The sequence below is a fragment of the Artibeus jamaicensis genome, unplaced genomic scaffold (genome assembly GCF_021234435.1).
Source record: "Artibeus jamaicensis isolate MK-2021 breed Jamaican fruit bat unplaced genomic scaffold, CSHL_Jam_final contig_391, whole genome shotgun sequence".
NCBI lineage: Eukaryota > Metazoa > Chordata > Mammalia > Chiroptera > Phyllostomidae > Artibeus > Artibeus jamaicensis.
The window spans coordinates 683,516-704,045 of record NW_026521814.1 but is presented as its reverse complement, the minus strand read 5'-3'; the positions used below and the strand labels follow the sequence as shown (position 1 = coordinate 704,045).

At 36.4% G+C, this 20,530-nt stretch overlaps 1 protein-coding gene across 2 annotated transcripts in view; it reads right to left on the bottom strand.

The window, feature by feature from the left end:
* The window catches only part of PSMD14 (proteasome 26S subunit, non-ATPase 14), a 94,122-nt gene extending 74,591 nt beyond the window's left edge, over positions 1 to 19,531 (bottom strand). Inside the window, exons 1-2 of one of the 2 annotated variants that reach the window (XM_037140409.2) lie at positions 19,447 to 19,531; positions 11,271 to 11,322 (exon numbers count right to left, since the gene is read on the bottom strand). In XM_037140409.2, the coding sequence (XP_036996304.2) occupies positions 11,271 to 11,318 (48 nt within the window). In that variant the 5' untranslated portion in view covers positions 11,319 to 11,322; positions 19,447 to 19,531. Of the gene's footprint in view, positions 1 to 11,270; positions 11,323 to 13,587; positions 13,679 to 19,446 lie in introns of those variants that run through there. The other variant, XM_053665142.1, reaches the window with a different exon arrangement.
* Positions 19,532 to 20,530: the final 999 nt, after the last annotated feature.

Below are 20,530 nucleotides of genomic sequence, written 5' to 3'. Positions count from 1 at the left end.
ACGCCTAAGGTACAAGAAAAAGTAATAAATAACAAGAATTTACTGATTTTGTTTTATTTGGTGGTTTTTTAAAAAAGTACTAAAAGAAAATGTTATTTTTTAATTTTTATTTATTTATCTTTAGATGGGAAGGGAAGGTGAGAAGGAGAGAAATATCAATGTATGGTTGCCTCTCGTGAGTCCCCTGCTGGGAACTGGCCTGCAACACAGGCATGTGCCCTGACTGGGAATCGAACCACGATCGTGTGGTTCGCAGGCCCGCGCTCAATCCACTGAGCTACACCAGCCAGGGCAGAAAATGTTATTTTTTAAGAAAAAACTTATTTGATATCATTTAATTTTACTCATAATGTAATGTTCTTTTGCTTTAGTTTTTTTTATTAAAAATACAGAACATTATTATGCAGTGGAATTTTCCATAGCCTTCCTCCCCACTCATGAATTTGATATGGGTTATCTAGGCCTATGCTGTACATTATGGCAACTACAGACATGACTACATAAATTTAAAGAAAACTAAATATTCAGTTATTTGGTCATACTAAGCATAACATGTGGCTATTAAAGTCAATTTAATTAAAATTTTTTAAAAATTCATTTTTTAATGTTATTTTATTGATTATGCCATTACAGTTGTCCTATTTCCCCCTTCATTCCCCTCCACCCTGCACACCCCTCCCCCACCATTCCCCCCTTTAGTTTATGACCACGTGTCTCAAGTTCTTTAGATTCTATATTTCCCCTACTATTCTCGCCCTCCCCGTCTATTTTCTACGTACCATCTATGCTACTTATTTTCTGTACCTTCTCCCCACTTCTCCTTCTCCCACTCCCGTTGCTAACCCTCCATGTGATCTTCATTTCTATGGTTCTGCTCCTGACCTAGCTGTCCTCTTAGTTTGCTTTTGTTTTAGGTGTGGTTGTTAATAACTGTGAGTTTGCTGTCCTTTCACTGTTCATCTTCTTTATCTTCTTTTTCTTAGGTAAGTCCCTTTAACATTTCATATAATAAGGACTTGGTGATGATGAATTCCTTGAATTTGATCTTATCTGAGAAGCACTTTATGTGCCCTTCCATTCTAAATGAAAGCTTTGCTGGATAGATCAATCTTGGATGTAGGTCTTTGGATTTCATGACTTGGAATACTTTTTCCCAGCCCCTTCTTGTCTGTGAGGCCTCTTTTGAGAAATCAGCTGACAGTCTGATGGGAACTCCTTTGTAGGTGACTGTCCCCTTAGCTCTTGCTGCTTCTAGGATTCTCTCTTTCATTTTAATCTTGGCTAATATAATTATGAAGTGCCTTGGTGTGTCCCTTCTTGGGTCCAACTTCTTTGGGACTCTCTGAGCTTCCTGGATTTCCTGGAAGTCTATTTCCTTTGCCAGATTGGGGAGTTCTCTTTTATTATTGTTCAAGTAAGTTTTCCACTTGTCGCTCTTCCTCTTTTCCCCTCTGGTAACCCTTTAATTCGGATGTTGGAATGTTTAAAGATGTCCTGGAGGTTCCTAAGCCTCTCCTCATTTTTTTGAATTATTGTTTCTTCATCCTTTCCTGTTTGGTCATTTTTTTCTTCCTTCTGGTCCACTCCCTTGATCTGAGTCCCAGTTTCCTTTCCATCACTATTGGTTTCCTGTGCATTTCCCTTCATCTCAAATAGTTTAGCCTTCATTTGTTCCTCTAATTTGTGACTAAAATCAACCAGTTCTGTGACCATCCTGATCACCAGTGTTTTTAACTGTGCATCTGATAGGTTGGCTATTTCTTGGTTGCTTAGAGTTATGGGCTCTGGGGCTTTGAGTTCTTCTTAAGCCATGTTTTGGTATGCTCACGCCTGTTACATATGAGGGGCAGAGCCCTAGGTGTTCACCAGGGCAGGGCAACTCAGTTCCCTGGGTTGTGATGCTGTATGTGGGGGCGGGCCAAAGAGGGGCAATAGCAGTCCCCTTTGCTGCTTGCACAGGAGGACTGCATGGTCTGTCTCACTGCTCACTCCTTCCCGTTTCATCTGTGAGCGAATGTTTAACCATGGTCAGCCTGCCGCCCTGAGTCCTCACTGGGGCCACCCATTGCCACCCCACACCTGGGATCTGCCCACAGCTGCTTGCATGCCTGGATCTTTCCTGCCCTGCCCAGCTCCGCCGCTGGCTCCGCTGTTCTTACCAGTCTGGCTGAATGGTTCGCTGTTGTCAAACTTCCGTGCAGTTCATTTTTCTGTGTTTTCGCTGCGTTTTTGTTACTAAAACTTTGTTGTCTTTAAACTTGGTTGTGTGAGGAAGCACAGTGTTTCCACCTATGCCTCCATCTTGGCCAGAAGTAAAGTTTCGTTTTCAACTGCTCCACTCACATTTCAAGAGCTTAATGTTGCAGATGTGGGGCGTTCCCAGCACTGCAGAGAGTTCTACTGGACAGGGCCGCTGTAAACTTTGTAACCCTTTTACAAGAGTTATGTATACTTAAAAAAGAAAAGTGTTATTTTATGTTTTTAAAATTATGTTAATGATTTCACATACCTCTACAACCCTAAATTTTCTCTTAATATGTTTATAAGGCCTATTTTACATTTGACATATAGAATCTAGTTCATATTATACTGCATAATATTCCATCATAATACATTTTGCTGCAGATAGATGTTTAAATATTTTGCAATTTTTCAATAACCCAAACGATATCATAAGGATTATCCTTAAACATGTCTCCACACATGTAAGTTTCTCTAATGTGAATAAATGGATTTGCTGAATCACATAAGTTAGGGCTTTTTCAACTTGACTAGATACCATCAAATTGCTTTCCAGAGTGGCACTAACCATTTATACTCCATATCAGCATGTTCACTCAACATATATTCATGATCTTCTATTTGCCAGGTAAAGTTCTAAGCACTGAGATACAATTTTCAACCAACTCCCTTACCCTAAACCAACCCACCCTATGGGGAAAAAAGCTTACATGAGAATTTCTGCTTCCCCAAATCTTCATTAACACTTGATACAACATACTTCTGCTTAAAAAAGAAATCTAACACTTGTTTTAATGTTCATTTCCCTGATATACAGTGAGGTTCAGTATCTTTTCATATGCTTGCTAGCAATTCTTGCTCTACAAATTACCATTTCGTGTTCTTTTTTTCTATGAGGCTTTCATAGTCTTACTGTCTTATGGTTTGCTAAATGTTTTGTAGATAAATGTGTTGCAAATAATTTCTCTCCCTCTATTGCTTGTCTTTAAAGTCTCTTTTTATTGTCTTTATTGGGGCGAGAGTTAGTAAAGTATTGAGGTAGTCAAATTACTAATCTTCTGAGTCATGCTTTCCTATTTTGACGTCATAAGGACAAAATTTTCTTCTAAAAATATCACTTGGTGGCTATTTACTGTGTGTCTGACAGGTTCACATCTGAGTTTATTTTATTCTTACAAAAATCATCTAAGGTAGCTATTATTAATATTGCAAAGATATGGTCACTGAATCTTTATTGTGGTAAAATATACATAAAATCTACCATTTTAGCTGTATTTAAGTGCGCACTTCTGTGGCATTAAGTATTCACACTGTTACGCAGCCATAACCACTTTCCATCTCCAGAAACTTTTCATTTCCCACACTGAACTCTGTACTCATTAAACACTAACTTCTCACTCTGCTATGCGCCCCATCCCCTGGCAACCACCATTCTACTTTCTGTCTCTATGAACATGACTACTCTAGAACCTCATATAAGTGGAATCATACAATAGCTTGTCCTACTCATTAAACACTAACTCCTCACTTCACTTTGCATAATGTCTCCAAGTTTATCCACATTATACCATGTGTCAGAATTTCCTTCTTTTTTAAGGCTGAATAATCTTCCATGGTACATATACACCACATTTTGTTTTATTCATTCACCCATCAATAGATACAAGCTGTTTCCACATTTTGGCTATTGTGAATAATGCTGCTGTGAATACTGATGTACATGTATCTATTTGAGTCCCTGGTTTCAATTCCCTGGGGTATATACCCAGTAATGGAATTGCTGGATCATATGGTAATTGTATGTTTTCCACAGAGGTCACAAAATTTTACATTTCTATTAGGACCGTACAAGGGTTCTATCCTCACTAACAGCTACTTTGGTTTATCTGTGGATAATAGCCATCCTAATGGGTACGTCTTCCAAAATTATAATGTCTGATTTTCACAGCTAGGTCTTCATTTGGTATACATTTTTACATGCAGAATAAAGTAGGAATTTAATATTAGTTTTCCTCCCATATAGAAACTCCTTTTCTTCAGCATCATTTAATGCACAGGCTTCTTCTTCTCCACTACTTTTTAATACCAACACTATCATAAATTAAGTTCCCATACATGCATAAATCTACTTCTGGGCTTTCTCTCTGATTATACAGATCTACCTGGCTATCACTACACCAATATAATGCTCCTTGAGTCATACAGCACTAACATATCTTTTGATATTTGGTAAACCAAAGAAATTCTTTGCTATTTTTGGATTATTTTGTCCTATATGAATTTTAGAATCAGTTTTTTAACTGCAAGAAAATTCTGGTTGGTATTTTTATTGGAACTACCTTGAATTTAAGATTAATTGGAGAGAATTGGAATGGGATATTAAGACTCCTTATCTATGAAAACAGTATTATTTCTTAATTTATTCCAGTTGTTTCCTCATTGCTATGTTAAATTAATCCTTCCTGTAAAACATTACACCAAATCCTAAAAGGCAAATAACTGAAAGAATACTTCTCATCTAAGATTCATAATAGGTGACCAAAAAAAATGATTAACTATACAAAATCCTTATTTGTAACTTATAACAAATAAAATAGATCATAACCAATTTATGAAATTATTTTTAAAAATCTAGCCACTGTAATAATCCTTCAAAATGTGCCTTATACCTCACCACTTTCAGAAAGCCTTCTCTGATCACTTAGCTACAGTATTCTCCCTTATCTTTGCATCTGGAAATTACTGAGGTCTGTACCAAAGAGATACAAACCAATCACATATAGGCAACATGGACCTGCCTATGTGCTTAGTTTGACCTACACGAGCTTGCTTAAAATAAAAACTGGGGACCAAAAAAAAAAAATTAGGGCATTTACACAAAACCCACAGGATTTCTGATTTACAGGTTATAAGTCATTCTCTCTGAGGGACTTAGGAATAAGAAGTTCCATCTGCATGCTGCTTTGATTACCAGTGAAAGCAAGTCTCACACTGATTCTTAAAGCTTTGGCCACTTAAAAGTGGCCATTAATTTCCAACTCACATTCCATTGTTCAAAAGTAAAATCATGATGAAGCTAACTTCAAAAATGATGGGAAAGTATAACACTGTATGTGTCTGGAAGGTAAAAGGTCAGAAATATTTTCTATAATTGATTACTTTGCCTTCAATCTCTTCCCTTCTATGTATTCTCTAAACTAGAATTACTCTTCAGAACACAGAATTCATTATCTCACAACACTGCTTTAAAAAAAAATCACGAAACTACAATGTTTACAGGATAAAAAGTAAAACTCACTAAGGATGGCATTCGACACCTCTCATAATCTTCTCCAAAGTCTTTTACCACCTCCTCCTCTCATTAAGTCTCCTCACATCACCTATTTGCTAGCCTTAGCCTTTCTAATGCCTCAGCATATAATCTAAAATTTAGCTTAAACATCACCTCCTCAAATCTGGCCCATTTCCTCCTTTTTGTAGAAGAAATTAAATCCTACATCCACTATACTTACAAATCATATTATTTATAACAAGCACTAGCATTCACTTATTCAAAGTAGTTAATATGTGCCAGGCACTTAAAACATAATTGCCATGTATCTGCTAGAATGTAAGGGTCTAGATTAAGTAATGATGTTCTTATTTATCCTACTAATTCCCGATAGCATAACACCCAACACACAGATTCTCAAAATATTGCCTAAATATTCAAATACAAGATAATAAATGCCACTGACATTTCACTTAAATTTCATTTACATTTAAGCTTACTTTGTTTCTAAATTAAAATGAACCCAGACTTAAACTAACACTTTTAGAGACTGGAGACTATGCTTTGGTTATGTACATCTCTTGGGTTTTGTCACCGATTTTGGAAAAAGTTTAGTTGCCAAGACCTAAGTAGGGATAGTTATAAAGACAATCAGGTAGCCAAATTACAACACTAAATGCTTTTAATACAGTCATCTCACATCTTTTAGTAATTTCTACTTTGTAAGCACTTTAGCAAAGTAAATTTAAAAACACATCTGAAATTTAAAGCAACTACTATATAAAATCTATTACTTCTAATAAAACATCTGTTTCTATTTCAATCTAAGTTACAGTGAAGTAGGAGACTGTGGATAGACTTCATTATTTTAGCTTATCCCTGTCCAAATACTAATATTTTAAAATGTACTATTAAAAAAATACGACTTTGCCCTAGCTGGTGTCGCTCAATGGACTGAGTGATGGCCTGCAAACCAAAGGGTCACTGGATCTATTTCCAGTCAGAGCACATGCCTGGGCTGGGGGCCAGGTCCCCAGTAGGGGGCACTCAAGAGGCAACCACACACTGATGTTTCTCTCCTTCTCTCCTTCCCTTCCCCTCTCTCTGAAAGTAAATAAGTAAAATCTTCAAAAAAAAAAAAAAAGACTTTAAAAGAAGTTGTTTTGCAGGTATAGACACTATAATGAAGAACTAAAAAAAGTCACATGATAAAGATAACAGAAGAGAAAGTTTTAGAAAGACACTGTGAACACTGTTGAATAGTGAAGTCTAGTTAAAAGAGAACTAAAAGTTGGTAAGTAAACTTGGCAATTGAAGGAATTCCAAGACAGTAATGAAGGAAGCCAGAATATTAATCTCAGGAGAGTCAACGGGGATAAGGAAGTAGAATATACGAGTATAAGCTATTATTTCGGAAATTCTAGAAATAAACGGAAGAAAAGGCTTAATGTCAGTGTACAGTGAAGTTTTGTTGTTTTTAGGATGTAGGAGACTTAAATATCTTTGTAGGCAAAGAAGGACAAGGTCAATGGAACCAAGTTTTAAGAGAGGATGGGATGAGAGAATAAGCTGATGTCAGTCATGGAAAAAGAAACGCTACTTCTCTTCAGAGAAAGGTAAGAGTACTTAGAATTAATAAAGGACCCTTTTCTGCTCTTATTCCCATGTTTTAAAAGGGCCATCTGCAAACTCACCAGCAAGTTTGGTGTAAAAATACAATGAGAAGAAAAGAAAGACAGTAATATTCTCTACTGATTTTTGGAAGGTGAAACAACTTATGTCTCCTCTTCTACTTTTATTGGCTGCTATGTATTAGCTAATAATAGCAAGAATGACTATTACCAATCCAAAGATAAGATTTATTAAAAATAAATAATACACTTAACACTTTATTTGTTTATTAAAAGACAACACACTTAACACTTCATGTTGCAAAAGTAACATCATAAGTATGACAAATTAATCTAGAACAAGAGTAAAATAAATTTTACGAAAAAATTTTACCCCTTTAATACCGAGTATTTGATAAAGGAGATATCACAGAAATAAGAATGCACGCAAATTATTCCTTTGAGGGTATCATTTGATTGGGCAGATGAAACACACACATGAAATGACAAATTCTTACGCAATGCATTTTTAACTTCAAATAAGAAAGTAACTGAGGACCCAAGGGCTAGACTGAATTATCACAGGTCAAAGAGAAGTTACTGAACCAAAACTTAGTTTTCCACTACTGCAAAGGTTTCCAGTGGTCACTGAGATATGATGTAGCTCAATTTGCAGTAAACAAAACCATTATTTCATGGCTAGCAATTTCCCAGCATGGATTCCAGCATGGATATATAATTTACTGAATCTAATGCTTAAGGGAAGTTATTTTGGTATTTAAATTTGATGCAACTTCCATTAAATTTCTATTAAGGCAACATCTTTACCTACAATTTGCAGGTAAATCTGCAGTACCTACATATCACCTCAGCTCACTTCTGACATTTTTGTATGTCTTAACATTGTTATTGTTAATTTTAGAATAAGTTAGGGAAATTCTAGAAGCTATCTAGAATGTTTATAAAAGTATAGAAGCAGACTTCCGCCAAGATGGAGACGTAGGTGGAGGAACCACCTTGCCTCTGTGCACAACCAAATCTAAGAACAACTATTTTTAACAACAATCACAACCAAGCCACACGGAAAATCGACAATACGGAGTCCAGAGGACAACTAAATGCTCAACTAAACCGGTAAGAGAAGCGAAACCAGCAGCGGAGCAGGTTAGCAAGAAAAAATCCCCAGGTGATGCCCGGTGTGCGAGCAGCCGAAGGTGCTGATGCGAGCTAGCTACGGGAGCGCACAGGGAAGAGGCGCGGCGGGCTGTCTCGGTAGGTCGCGCGCATCTGCGTGCGGAGAAGCCAGTGAGAAGGGAAGCCTGCGTGGGGCAGCAGGCTCGCACAATTCCGATCAGATAAACAAGCCCGTGGCGAGTGGTGTGACTGGACGGGCTGGGCTAGCGGAGAGGACAGCCATTGCTCCCTCTCTGACCACGCCCCCATACACAGTGTCACAAACCAGCGACCTGGGTCGCCCCATCCTGGTAAATAACTAAGGCTTCGCTCCGCTTACTTAACAGCACGAATAGACCAAAAATGGCTCTAGGACAACTCAAAGCCCCAGAACCCATAGATCTAAGCGATGAAGAAATAGCCAGTCTTTCAGATGCACAGTTCAAAACACTGGTTATCAGGATCCTTACAGAACTGGTTGATTTTAGTCACAAATTAGAGAAACATATGGAAGCTAAACTAATTGAAATGAATGGTAATACAAAGGAAATCAATAGTAATGGAAAGAAAATTGGGACTCAAATCAAGGGAGTGGACCACAAGGAAGAAAAAAATGATCAAACAGAAAAGAAGGAAGAAATAAGAATTCAGAAAAATGAGGAGAAGCTTAGGAACCTCCAGGACATCTTTAAACGTTCCAACATCCGAATTACAGGGGTACCAGAAGGGGGAAAGGCACAGCCACCAGTGGAAAACTTATTTGAACAAATAATAAAGGATAACTTCCCCATTCTAGCAGAGGAAATAGACTTCCAGGAAATCCAGGAAGCTCAGAGAGTCCCAAAGAAGTTGGACCCAAGAAGGGACACACCAAGGCACATCATCATTACATTAGCCAAGATTAACATGAAGGAGAGAATCCTAGAAGCAGCAAGAGCTAAGGGGACAGTCACCTACAAAGGAGTTCCCATCAGACTGTCAGCGGATTTCTCAAAAGAGGACCTTACAGGCAAGAAGGGGCTGGAAAGAGGTATTCCAAGTCATGAAAACCAAAGACCTACATCCAAGATTGCTCTACCCAGCAAAGTTTTCATTTAGAATGGAAGGACAGATAAAGTGCTTCTCAGATAAGACCAAATTCAAGGAGTTCATCATCACCAAGCCCTTATTATATGAAATGTTAAAGGGACTTACCTAAGAAAAAGAAGATAAAAAAGATGAACAGTGAAAGGACAGCAAAATCACAGTTAGTAACAACCACACCTAAAACAAAAGCAAACTAAGAGGACAGCTAGATCAGGAGCAGAACCATAGAAATGAAGATCTCATGGAGGGTTAGCAACAGGGGAGTGGGAGGAGGAGAAGGGGGGAGAAGGTACAGAAAATAAGTAGCATAGATGGTAGATAGAAAATAGACAGGGGGAGGGCAAGAATAGTAGGGGAAATACAGAATCTAAAGAATTTGAGACACGTATTCATGAACTAAAGGGGGAAATGGTGGGGGAGGGGTATGCAGTGTGGAGGGGAATGGAGGGGGGAATAGAGCAAATGTATTGGCATAATCAATAAAAAAAATAATATAATAATGAAAAAAGGAAAAAAAAGTATAGAAGCAGCTTTGGAAGCATCAAGTTCAGAGATGCTTAGGCCTCTTAAGAGGATGGATTTAAATCTTGCAAAGTTGAATAATCATGAAGAAGTAGGCTGACAATAGAGAAACATGAAAATATTTAAAACTAACAAAAGTAGCCCTGGCTGGTGTAGCTTAGTGGATTGACTGCCAGCCTGCAAACCAAAGGGTCACCAAGTCTGGGCACATGCCTGGGTTGCTGGACATATCCCCAGCTTGGGTGCATGAGAGGCAACCACACATTGAAGTTTCTCTCCCTCTCTTTCTCTGAAAATAAATTAAATCTTTAAAAAAAAAACACAAACAAAAATAAATAAAAAATAACGGAAGTCTATGCAAGGATGCAATATATAGAACCACAAAATGAATTTAACTTTCTAAAAAATTTATTAGTAGTAAACCATGATAGACCTAATCAGAGAATTACTGGAAAAAAAAAAAAATAATAACTCTAAAACACTAAAAAATTCATGAAATTTCAAACAAAATTGTTTCTTACACAAAATATAGACTACTTTGACTGAAGGAGGACAAAGTCATTGACAGTGATATGGAAATGAGGTAAAGTTAGTAATCAAAAGTGTTCAAAAGGTGGACTAAAAAAATAGTCCCCAAATTTGGTAATAAAACAATTCATCATATAAAAGAAAGGAACAACACATAGTCGTCTTGTTTATCAACAGAGCAGTAAAATGATAATTAGTGTAAAACTCAAAAGAAGCAGAAATTTCTTCTTTAAGTGAAAGTAGAGAGAATACCCTCAGACAGAAATCTATTTGGAGGTCATCTGCCCAGCAGCACAAGATAAATGACAACATTAAAACAACTAAGAATTCATTTAATTTTAATAAGAATGTAAAAAATATGTGCCAAATTTAAAGAAAAGAGATTATTTTATTAATTAATCCACGTATCATAATTACTAACAGGAATTTATCAGTCTTAAGATTATACATACAAACATTCTGTGAGTCAGTTTTCTGGATCTTACCAAGAATATGCCATGTTTACTTTTTCATGTTACTTTTAAAGTCTACATTGTAAACCTCCAAATAAGATGTTTTGAGTCCCTTTTTTACTAAAAGGCAAGTCTGATAATCTCACATATCCCGAAATTTTAAATCAAAGAGAGAAAATTCCAATTCCTAGGTGGAAATTAAGATAGTAGAAAATGTTCTCCATTATGTTACTTAGTGTTGAAATACAGCAACCAGCAATAAGGTGAGCTTCTTACCACAAGGGCATCTATGAGGTGATTTTCTTGGGAGTGACTTCTTTCTCTTTGATAACTAGAAAAAGGTGTGCAATTTACACACAAAGAAATACTGAGGGTCTATATACTAACCTGGCCCAGTCCAGGCATACCACCTCCAAGTCTAAGAAGTCTGTCCATGTCTCTAGAAAACAGAAACAAAGGAAAACGTTTCTAAGCATGAAAGTGTTTACTCAATTGCTATCTATATAATTCACCTTCAGTCACTCAGTATGTCAAAAATATTGGTGGTAATTACAACACAACATCAGACTTCCTGTTAATTAACACCACATATTAATTCAAGAAGCTGTCTTCCATGCTAATTAACAGACCTTATTTTACTGCTTTGGTTTTGGGTTACCCCCAGTTTAAAGACAGGCAATCTTAGCATAATTTCAAAACTTTGCTATCATTAAGTTAATTATATTTTCTTATTGTTATCTAATAAAGTACCGGAATAATGAAAAAGAGCCTGAAATGCATATCATATGTGTGATTGAATTTCCTTCCATTTGTCCACAGTGTACAAATAAAAATCCTCACTTTTAAATTAAATTTTAACATCCTCATTAGTAAGTTCTGTGCTAATTAACTTACAGCTTGTCAGTTATCATCAAAACTACATGTGAAAGACATTGTGAGCAGATTATGGATCTCTGAATTAGCATCAAAGGCTTTTAAAAAATGTACTCATTGTACTAAAAGAAATATTAAAAGTAAACATTAAATGCATTAAGATAGTGTTTTAGAACCTACACAGATGTGCATTATTTCAGATATTGTGGAAATATGTACTTTTTTGCTAAGGAAATTCAGCTGCTATTCCCAATTATAATCTTAGAGGTAATCAATAGAGAGGATTAACTTTGAAACATCCATTTGATTTGTTTTTCATGTCCGCAGTAACTGAGGAAGAAATTCCTATAAGCCTAAAACTTTCACAAAAAACTCAAAGGAAAAAACAGCAAGGGTACTAACATGGCCTCAAATACATAAAAAGGACTAATCAAACTATAAAATCAATATCCAGTACAACTAAATACTTAAACATGAGAACAAAGTATTTTTTTCTACTTGCTAGTAGGGTATGCTTTAGAAAATGGTATTACTACAAATATATTCTAAGTTAAATACGAACAGATGTTAGTCATTTGTCCATATTGTTTAATTAAATATACTAACAATAAATAAGTTAAACTGCTATACGAACTGAAACTCAATAATGTACTTATGATTATTACTTTATTGCCTTATCATGTTTGTTGAATCCTGCTAATAATTTAATCCTGAGACTATTTAACAATACTAACATTGCAGACTGTATTCAAGTCCCCATGTAGAAGAGTGCACAAATGACACAGCCATGGAAATTTCACAAAGTGAACACACCCCCATAACCACCACATAGATGAAGGAACGGGACATTATTCGCACCTAAGAACACCTCATGCTCTCTTCCCATCTCTACTACCCCACAAAGGCAGAATTCCAACTTGTAACAGTGGAAATTAGCTCTGCTATTTTTGAATTCTATAGAAATGAAGTCATATACTTGCATTATCTGGCTTTCACTCCACAAGTTTGTGAGATTCACAGCAAATAAACTCATTTTAAAAGGTGAAAAGACACAGAACAAAACTTGATAGTCCAGACAAAAGTTCTGCTTTACAACCTTAACTCCTGCTTCTAATAGCAACATTTACAAATAAAATCTCCATCAAATTCTCATTAAAATTCTTCAACTAAAATATGGGATTCAGTACATAGCACTTTTTAAAGATTATAAATAGGAAAAAATAAACTTGTATCATTTAAAATATTAAAGACATTTCTCTAGAATATATTGTATTACCAAAGAAAAAAATTTTCTTTTGGACCATTTCGAGCTCACAAACTTAAAAACAAATGGTAAAAAAACTAACAGTATGCAGTATCCTTTTAGACAGTATGCATATTCCAGGCCAAAGTTGGTTCCCAGCTGTGTTCAGCTTATCTAATCCCTGCGTTGTTTCTGATGACTTTACACAGACTCCAGATGCTGTGAATATACATGAGCAATGTAGTGAGCAGAGGGAAAGAAAATCTGGCAGGTCAAATTTGTGTTTTTAGCAAAATTAGATGTCTCAGCAAACAGGAAAAAATATTTAACAAACTAAAACATTTTAAGATAAAATAATCAGATCTTAACATTTAGAAATGAAATACACTGATCAATATTCTAAATCACACTACTTTTTATAACTTTACAGAAAGCAAACAAAACCAAAAATGCTAGTTAACTTTGATGACTCCTTAAATCTGGTTATCTGATTTATAATTTGACATGTGTTAAAAATAATATATTTTTATAACATCCTTATATCTCCTGAAAGAATAGGTAAGAGTAAAAAACATTCTGAATTCTCACCTGGTCAGTAGCTACAACTCCTGTGGTATTAAGCTTCAATTTGTTGACTTTGACAAGTTTCTTCTAAATCAAGTTCTTGCTAACACTGGCAGGTATGATTTTATCCAACTATTTTTTCTCTCTTCTAAAAAAATAAAAATAAATAAGATATAAGTACACTGAGAACTAAAAAGGAAAATGTAACAAGAGCTTTATGAGAAGCAAAATTCCTAAAAACAAAACAAAAATCAAAACTTATTTTTTAATTGCCCCAGGGTATAAACTGAAATACCATCCTGGAAGCTACAGGACATAGTGATTAACCCTGTATCAAAATTGTGTTTCTAATTTTTTGAGCAGTTCTAATTATGCATAAAAATTGACATGTCATGACTTTTAGTCTTTCTAAAGGTATTTCAACGAGCAATGAGAAAATTTACTTACATTACAAATAGAACAAAACTCATTCAATTATACAATTATTATATTGGGTCCACTGCAACATTATTACAAATCTATGATGCATTATGGAATCATCATAATGTTATCTGTCCTATATCCTGAAATTTGCTATTTCCAGTATCCTAGAAATTAGTTTACCATTTCTTAACCCATTATTTCCAACTATGACAAAACAGACTAAAATCACAAGGAAATGAAAGAAAACCATCATCCAAAATGAAGCGATGGTGAAATACATTACAGCTACTGTATCATCCTTCAGTTTTTACTGCACTACCCAAATTATTGCTTCATCTTTCAAAAAAATACCGAAGACTAGAGACATTATCATTGTAGTCTTTTAACTTTCATTGGACCTAGCTGAGAATTTAGAATTTTCTATATCCCATCCATAATGGCAAAGAGGAAAAAAAAAGCCTTCATAGTTATTAGAGAATCACAAGATTAATGTGTAAAGAAAGAAGTAACAGCATTCTCGCCTCTAATAATGACAGTAAAACTGATGATATAAGCTACGGCTTGGGGGCCCTACTGACATTCAGAACCAAAAAATGTTTTGCTGTAGGGGCTGTCTTGTATATTACAGGATGTTTAGCAGCATCCCTGGCCTCTGCGCACTGGATGCCAATAGCACCTGTCCAGCAGTGATAATCACAAACGTCTCCAGACATTGTCAAATGTTCTCTGAAAGGGCTAAATCACTCCCAGGTAAGAACCACTGACACAAACACCTCAGATTATGCATCTTCAGACGGCAATATCTTAGATTCATTTTCTTTAACTTAAGAAGCAATGAGTGCTGCAAACAGTTTGGGAGCTCTTCAGAAAGTTCAACATAGAACTACTATGTGACCCAGCAATTCCACTCCTGGGTATACATCCAAAAGAGGTGAAAACAAGTATTCAAAACAAGTACATGTGCATGCATGTTTACAGCATCACTATTCACAACAGCCAAACAGTGGCAACAGCCCAAATGTTGATCAAAATCTAGGACTATCTACATAAACAATGAAACATGGAATAGTATTCAGCTATAAAAAGGAATGAAGTACTGATACATGTTACAATGTTCATGAACCTCAAAACATTATGCCATGTGAAAGAAGCCATTCACAAAAGGTCACATGTTGTATGATTCCATTTATATGAAATATCCAAAATATATAAATCCTGAGAGACACATGAAGATTGGCGATTGCCAGGGGCTGCATGAAGGAAGTAAAATGTAGACACTGCTGAACAGGTTTAAAGTAACCAATTTTACTTTAGAATGATGGAGATGTTTTGAAACTAGACAGAGGTGTTAGCTGTACAGCACTGTGAATGTACCAACTGACACTGTACTAAAACTGTTCACTTAAAATGGTTAATTTTATGTCACATAAATTTCACCTCAATAATGATTTCTTTAAAGGACCAATGAACAAACAACAATATTTCTAAGACCAAAAAAGAAATATGACATTCTCACCCAGGTATTCAACAAGAAGGACTTCATCACACTCTAGTTTACAAGAACCTGTTTTGCTAAAAAGATGTGTAACATATTCTTTTATCTTTTATAATGTTGATATAGTTTATATGTAAATAAATGCAGAAGTGTAACACAAAGGTGACTAAAAGAAAATAATGTAGAAATGAAAAAAACCATTGAACTAACTCTAATTGGTGTTTATGAAGCTAAAAATAAAATGCTTTGCAAGCAAACATGATGACTGTCCTCTCTTCAACAAAATTACGAACTGCCAGTGTTTTCAAAAGTACTGCAGTTGGGAAGATAAAAAAAGTCCGGAGGTGGATGGTGGGGATGCTTGCCCAACAAAGTGAATATACCTAATGCCACTAAACCATGCACCTAAATGGGGTCAACACGGTAAACTTTAGGTTATGTATATGTTTACACATACCAAGAACTACAAGTGCAAGGAGAACAAGAAGAAATAATGAGTTAGAGGGCCTGGTTAGAGACTTTTAAAAAAAATGTGAAGCTTATCTTTACAAGAGGGATATGGCCCAGGTTTATGCATGATGGATGAAGAGCAGTTAAATACATTCAAAGAATTACATGTACCTTCAAAACCAGGTAAATACAGAATAAAAATGTGCATTTTCTATGTTTAAGCTATGTTAATATTTCTAACATACAACCCAGATGGTAAACATGATGACTATTTTTCTTGGCATATGAGTGTTAAGAGTTATGATTCTGTAGTCCGAGTGCCAGGATTCAAATCCTGGCTCTAACACTTACTAGCTCCGTGTCCTGGGGTCAGTCACCTCTCTCAGCCTCTGTTTCCTCATCTGGAAAATGGGGATAATGGTAGCACCCATCTCAAATGTAGTTTTGAAGATTAAAGACAATGGACATAAATAATATTTAACACAGTGTTTGGCACAGAGTAAATAAAACAATGAACACTAGCTGCTGTCACCAGCACTACATAGGAGCACAGGTACAGTTCATCCAATACAGATCCTTCGTCATACACAGTTCGCCACTTAGGGAGTTTCCAAGCACTGGGCATATTTCACAGTCCTAAAAGGACTTGCATTTTGCAGAATTTACCAAAGAAATTTATAAAATTAAAGTGTTATACTATAAAACAGAATACTTCCAATTCTTAGGAATAAAAGCAATACAAAAAGTCTATGAATTTAAAGAAAGCTTTTATCCCTATCAAAACGTAAAACACTCAAGAGCTCATTCATGATATGATTAACTTTACTTAAAACATTTAGTGTTTAACTACATGCAACATGCTATATATACGGTAATGTATTTTATTGGTAAAAATAGTACAAAGTATCATTACCTTCAAAAGGTTAATGATTTTCTATTTTTTCATCTCAGTTAAGATCTGGTTAGCACCTGATATATAGTTAGATCATGTTCACATTGTAATTAAAACATACCATTTTCGAATATCTATAGGAAATTTATGTACACAAGAAAATACTTTAAAAAATCCTTCAAAATTATCTTATTCTGGATTAAGTATGTGATTTTTTTTAACTTTTCAACCTTTTTACAGGGGACATGGTATCCCAATAATTTATAAAATTCGAACAAAATCATGAAACTCTTAGCTGTCTGGGTTTAACATTATGTTTCTTATTTTCCCTTTTTACTTTCCAACCCATGTTGCAGTTAAGTACTATTATTTCTCAGACTGATGCTAAATCCTTTGTGATCTCACTGTATTTCTAATTCCTTTACTCTCTGATTTGTAGAAAGTAATTAGGAACTCTCTCACATTCTTAAGGGCTTTCTCCAGTGGAAGATATACAAAGAGTCAACATTAAACTTAATTATATAAACAAGATTTTGAAAGCAAGATTTTCCCCAATTCACAACAGTGAGGACAGAATTATCCTAAGTATCTCTTGTGGTGTCTCCTAATTATATCATTCAAGTAAAACAGTTATTAAGTACTACTGTGTGTATAAGGTAATACAAAAATAGAGCCACTAAGAAACTTAGTGGCTTACACTGAAAGAATTTACAAACTACCTGGGGAGGGATGACGTAAACCCATGAAAAATACATAAAATGAAAGGATAGCAGAGTAGAGCTTGAAAGGCTCTGAGCCCAATCAGACCTAGATTTGAATCATGGTTTCAACACCTACTCTAGATAGGATCTAGAAAAAGATAACCTCCTCCATTTCATCTATAAAATGGGCCAACACTGACCTTGCAATTTCAAGTCTGTTGCAAGAATAAATACAAGCACTGAATATAGTGCCTGGTACATTCATAGATACTTAACAACGGCTGTTATTGTTACTATTATTACCATCTTTGAGCTGGAAGAGATTACTGAACCCAATTGTCATTTTACAGTGACATGAAAATATCACAAAACAGAATATAAATGTCAAATGAGTATGAAAAACAGGATATATGACAAGTTCATGAGTAAGAAATCACATGAGTATTAAAGCAAGGCTTTCACAGGTGGACAGTGATTTGTAAAGTGAATATTGCTTTTTAGTGAAATTGAAAAAAACAAAAGTATAATTGCTTCTCATTACTGACTTGCAAATATGGGTTCTGAACAAAGATATTAAATACACAATTTAGATGACAAGTATAATACAAAACAGAACATACTCATGTCAAAGAAGTTCAACTCCAGCTTTTCACTTAGAAGAGCAATATATTATTTTCTAAGTATGGGGCGGGGGAGTGTAATCTCCTAAATTCAACAGGTGAGGCTTCACTGAAAGATCATGAGTTCAAAACTTCCTTCTGTTGGCCTGATGTAATTTTGTTCTGGGACAAATTTAAATTTAAGACAATATTCAGGCTTTTCATTAAATACCACTTTGTAACTAGTTAATTCTGAGCCACTATGTCTTAATCTCTTTAAATGCACAAAAACCCATACAATTTGTTTGAACCATATAATTTAAACTTTGAAGGATAGTAGGCTTACACGACAGGACAAAAAGGTCACCATTTTGTTAATCATCTCCACTAAAATTGTATTCAGTTCTTTTGTTGTTGTTGTTATTTCAACATTGCCAATGACTGTCTTGTTGCTTTACTCATAAACACAAAGTCATCATCAGCACTACAAACATAACTGTGTGAGCAGTGAAAAAATTATTTTTGCTCTAAAACTACATTTCGATGCTAATTTTTAAAGCCTCTTTCCTGCCTTTCCCATGAAACCTTGATCAACTTTTGGTACCATTTTAAAATTTCAACACTTGCCTAGGTCACCAGACTTTTTCAAAAAGTTTACCATTTTTCTTCTTTTGACTTACATTAAGTAACGTCACCACCAAAATCAGAAGGTAACACACAGTAGAAGACTTCTACTTTATTGAAAACAGTAAATGCAATCAATTCACCAAAACTACAGTTACGACACACTGAAAGTTAGTTAAAAGGCATAGCTGGAATTATCACACTATGTTTTGAAGATCTTCAAGGTGAGAAACCAGTGAGTCTCTGGGATTTTTGTTTTTTGAAGGGAGTTGAAAACCTAATACTAAGAGTCGAGGCCCATAGAAAGGGCAAGTAATAAAGCAAACATGCGTTCAATTAGAAGGTTAATTTTACTCTTTCTCCCCTTTTTTCCCTGTGTATTTTGGAGTTTTTCAAAATAGGGGTAACTACCAATAGAGCATAAATTGAGGCCATAAACACGGGTTCTCCCTCTACAGGAAGGAGAGGTTCCCAGGATCTGAATTCAGTGGAGCAGAAACGCCAGGAGGAAGGAGATCACGCCCAGACAGGCCACCCTGGTAGCCCGCGAGAAAGACGAACAAGCCCGGGCTCCTCCACGAGGGCCCGGGCCTCCAGTGACACCTCGGCTGGGCATCGTGACTCAGGAAACCACGGGGCTGGCCGCGGCCTAGCGCGGCCGTCTCCGCGGACCTCCGGGACCTGACTTCCCCGTCTTACCTAAAGGCGGGCAGGAGTTCGCGGTCTGGACCCTGGTGTTTTTGCTGCGGTGATGCGGCAGCCGCGGCAGCTGCAGCAAGGGATCCGACTCGGTTGAGCTCTGGCTCCGCAAACCGGCGATGAATCAGCCCGATTCCATTCAAAAGAGTCGCCTGGGCCTCCGCAGCGAAGCACTTCCGGGTTCAGTGCACTACTTCGGCTTCCGTTCCCCCGACGGCCAATTGGAGACGTCTCTGGAGTCCGGCCGGCGGTCCAGGAGTAGCGCGGGGACGGGCGGCTGGGACGGTCCCACTTCCCCGGTCCAGGTTGGGAGGGCCAGGCGGGATTGTGCAGCCCGCTCCGCTGCCGCCTCAACACCCTTTCTCTTCTCTCCCTACCTCTTTGCGCCCCAGATCTGGCATGCCCGCCTACCCAGTCGGGGAGGTGACTGTCTAGGAAATGGAGCTGCAAGATCGCAGACATCAGAACCCCTTTCGCTTTGGTGTTCACCCCGGTCACCTGAAAAGCGAGAGAGAAGGAGGGGCGTGAAAAGAAGGGGAATCGGTCAGAGGTTTTTTCTCTCAGTGCGATCTGCTGACCTTGTCTTTACCGCTTTGGAAGGATTGGATTTCAAGTAAAACCAACGTTACCAAATGTCAAAATCACCTACTTTAAGCTCAAATTAATTTGCAGGACTTAAAGAATCATTTACTGATGTTTCTCCATGCGATTTGCATTAATAACAACGTTTTATCCATTATCTGCTCTCTGCTGGGTTTTAAGAGAGCAAAACCGCCCAAAAATGAGTATTGAAAGTATTTATCACACTTAGGTACAGACTCTGTTTAAGGCAGCATGTTTACCAAGTCCCACTCACTTGGTCACATATACTGCAAATAATAAGCCTTTTTAAAACATTCGTAAACCAAGGATGGTTATGAAGTCTACTGGGTGAAAGGGAAAGAGATTATCTCATCTAAATCCAAAGCTGTTTGAGAGGCACTATTACACAGAATTTCCCTTTCAAAGATACTCTATCTAAAAAATACATAGGTTATTTAAGCATAGGTAATATTCATTATATTTGGGTCCTCATCTTTATGTT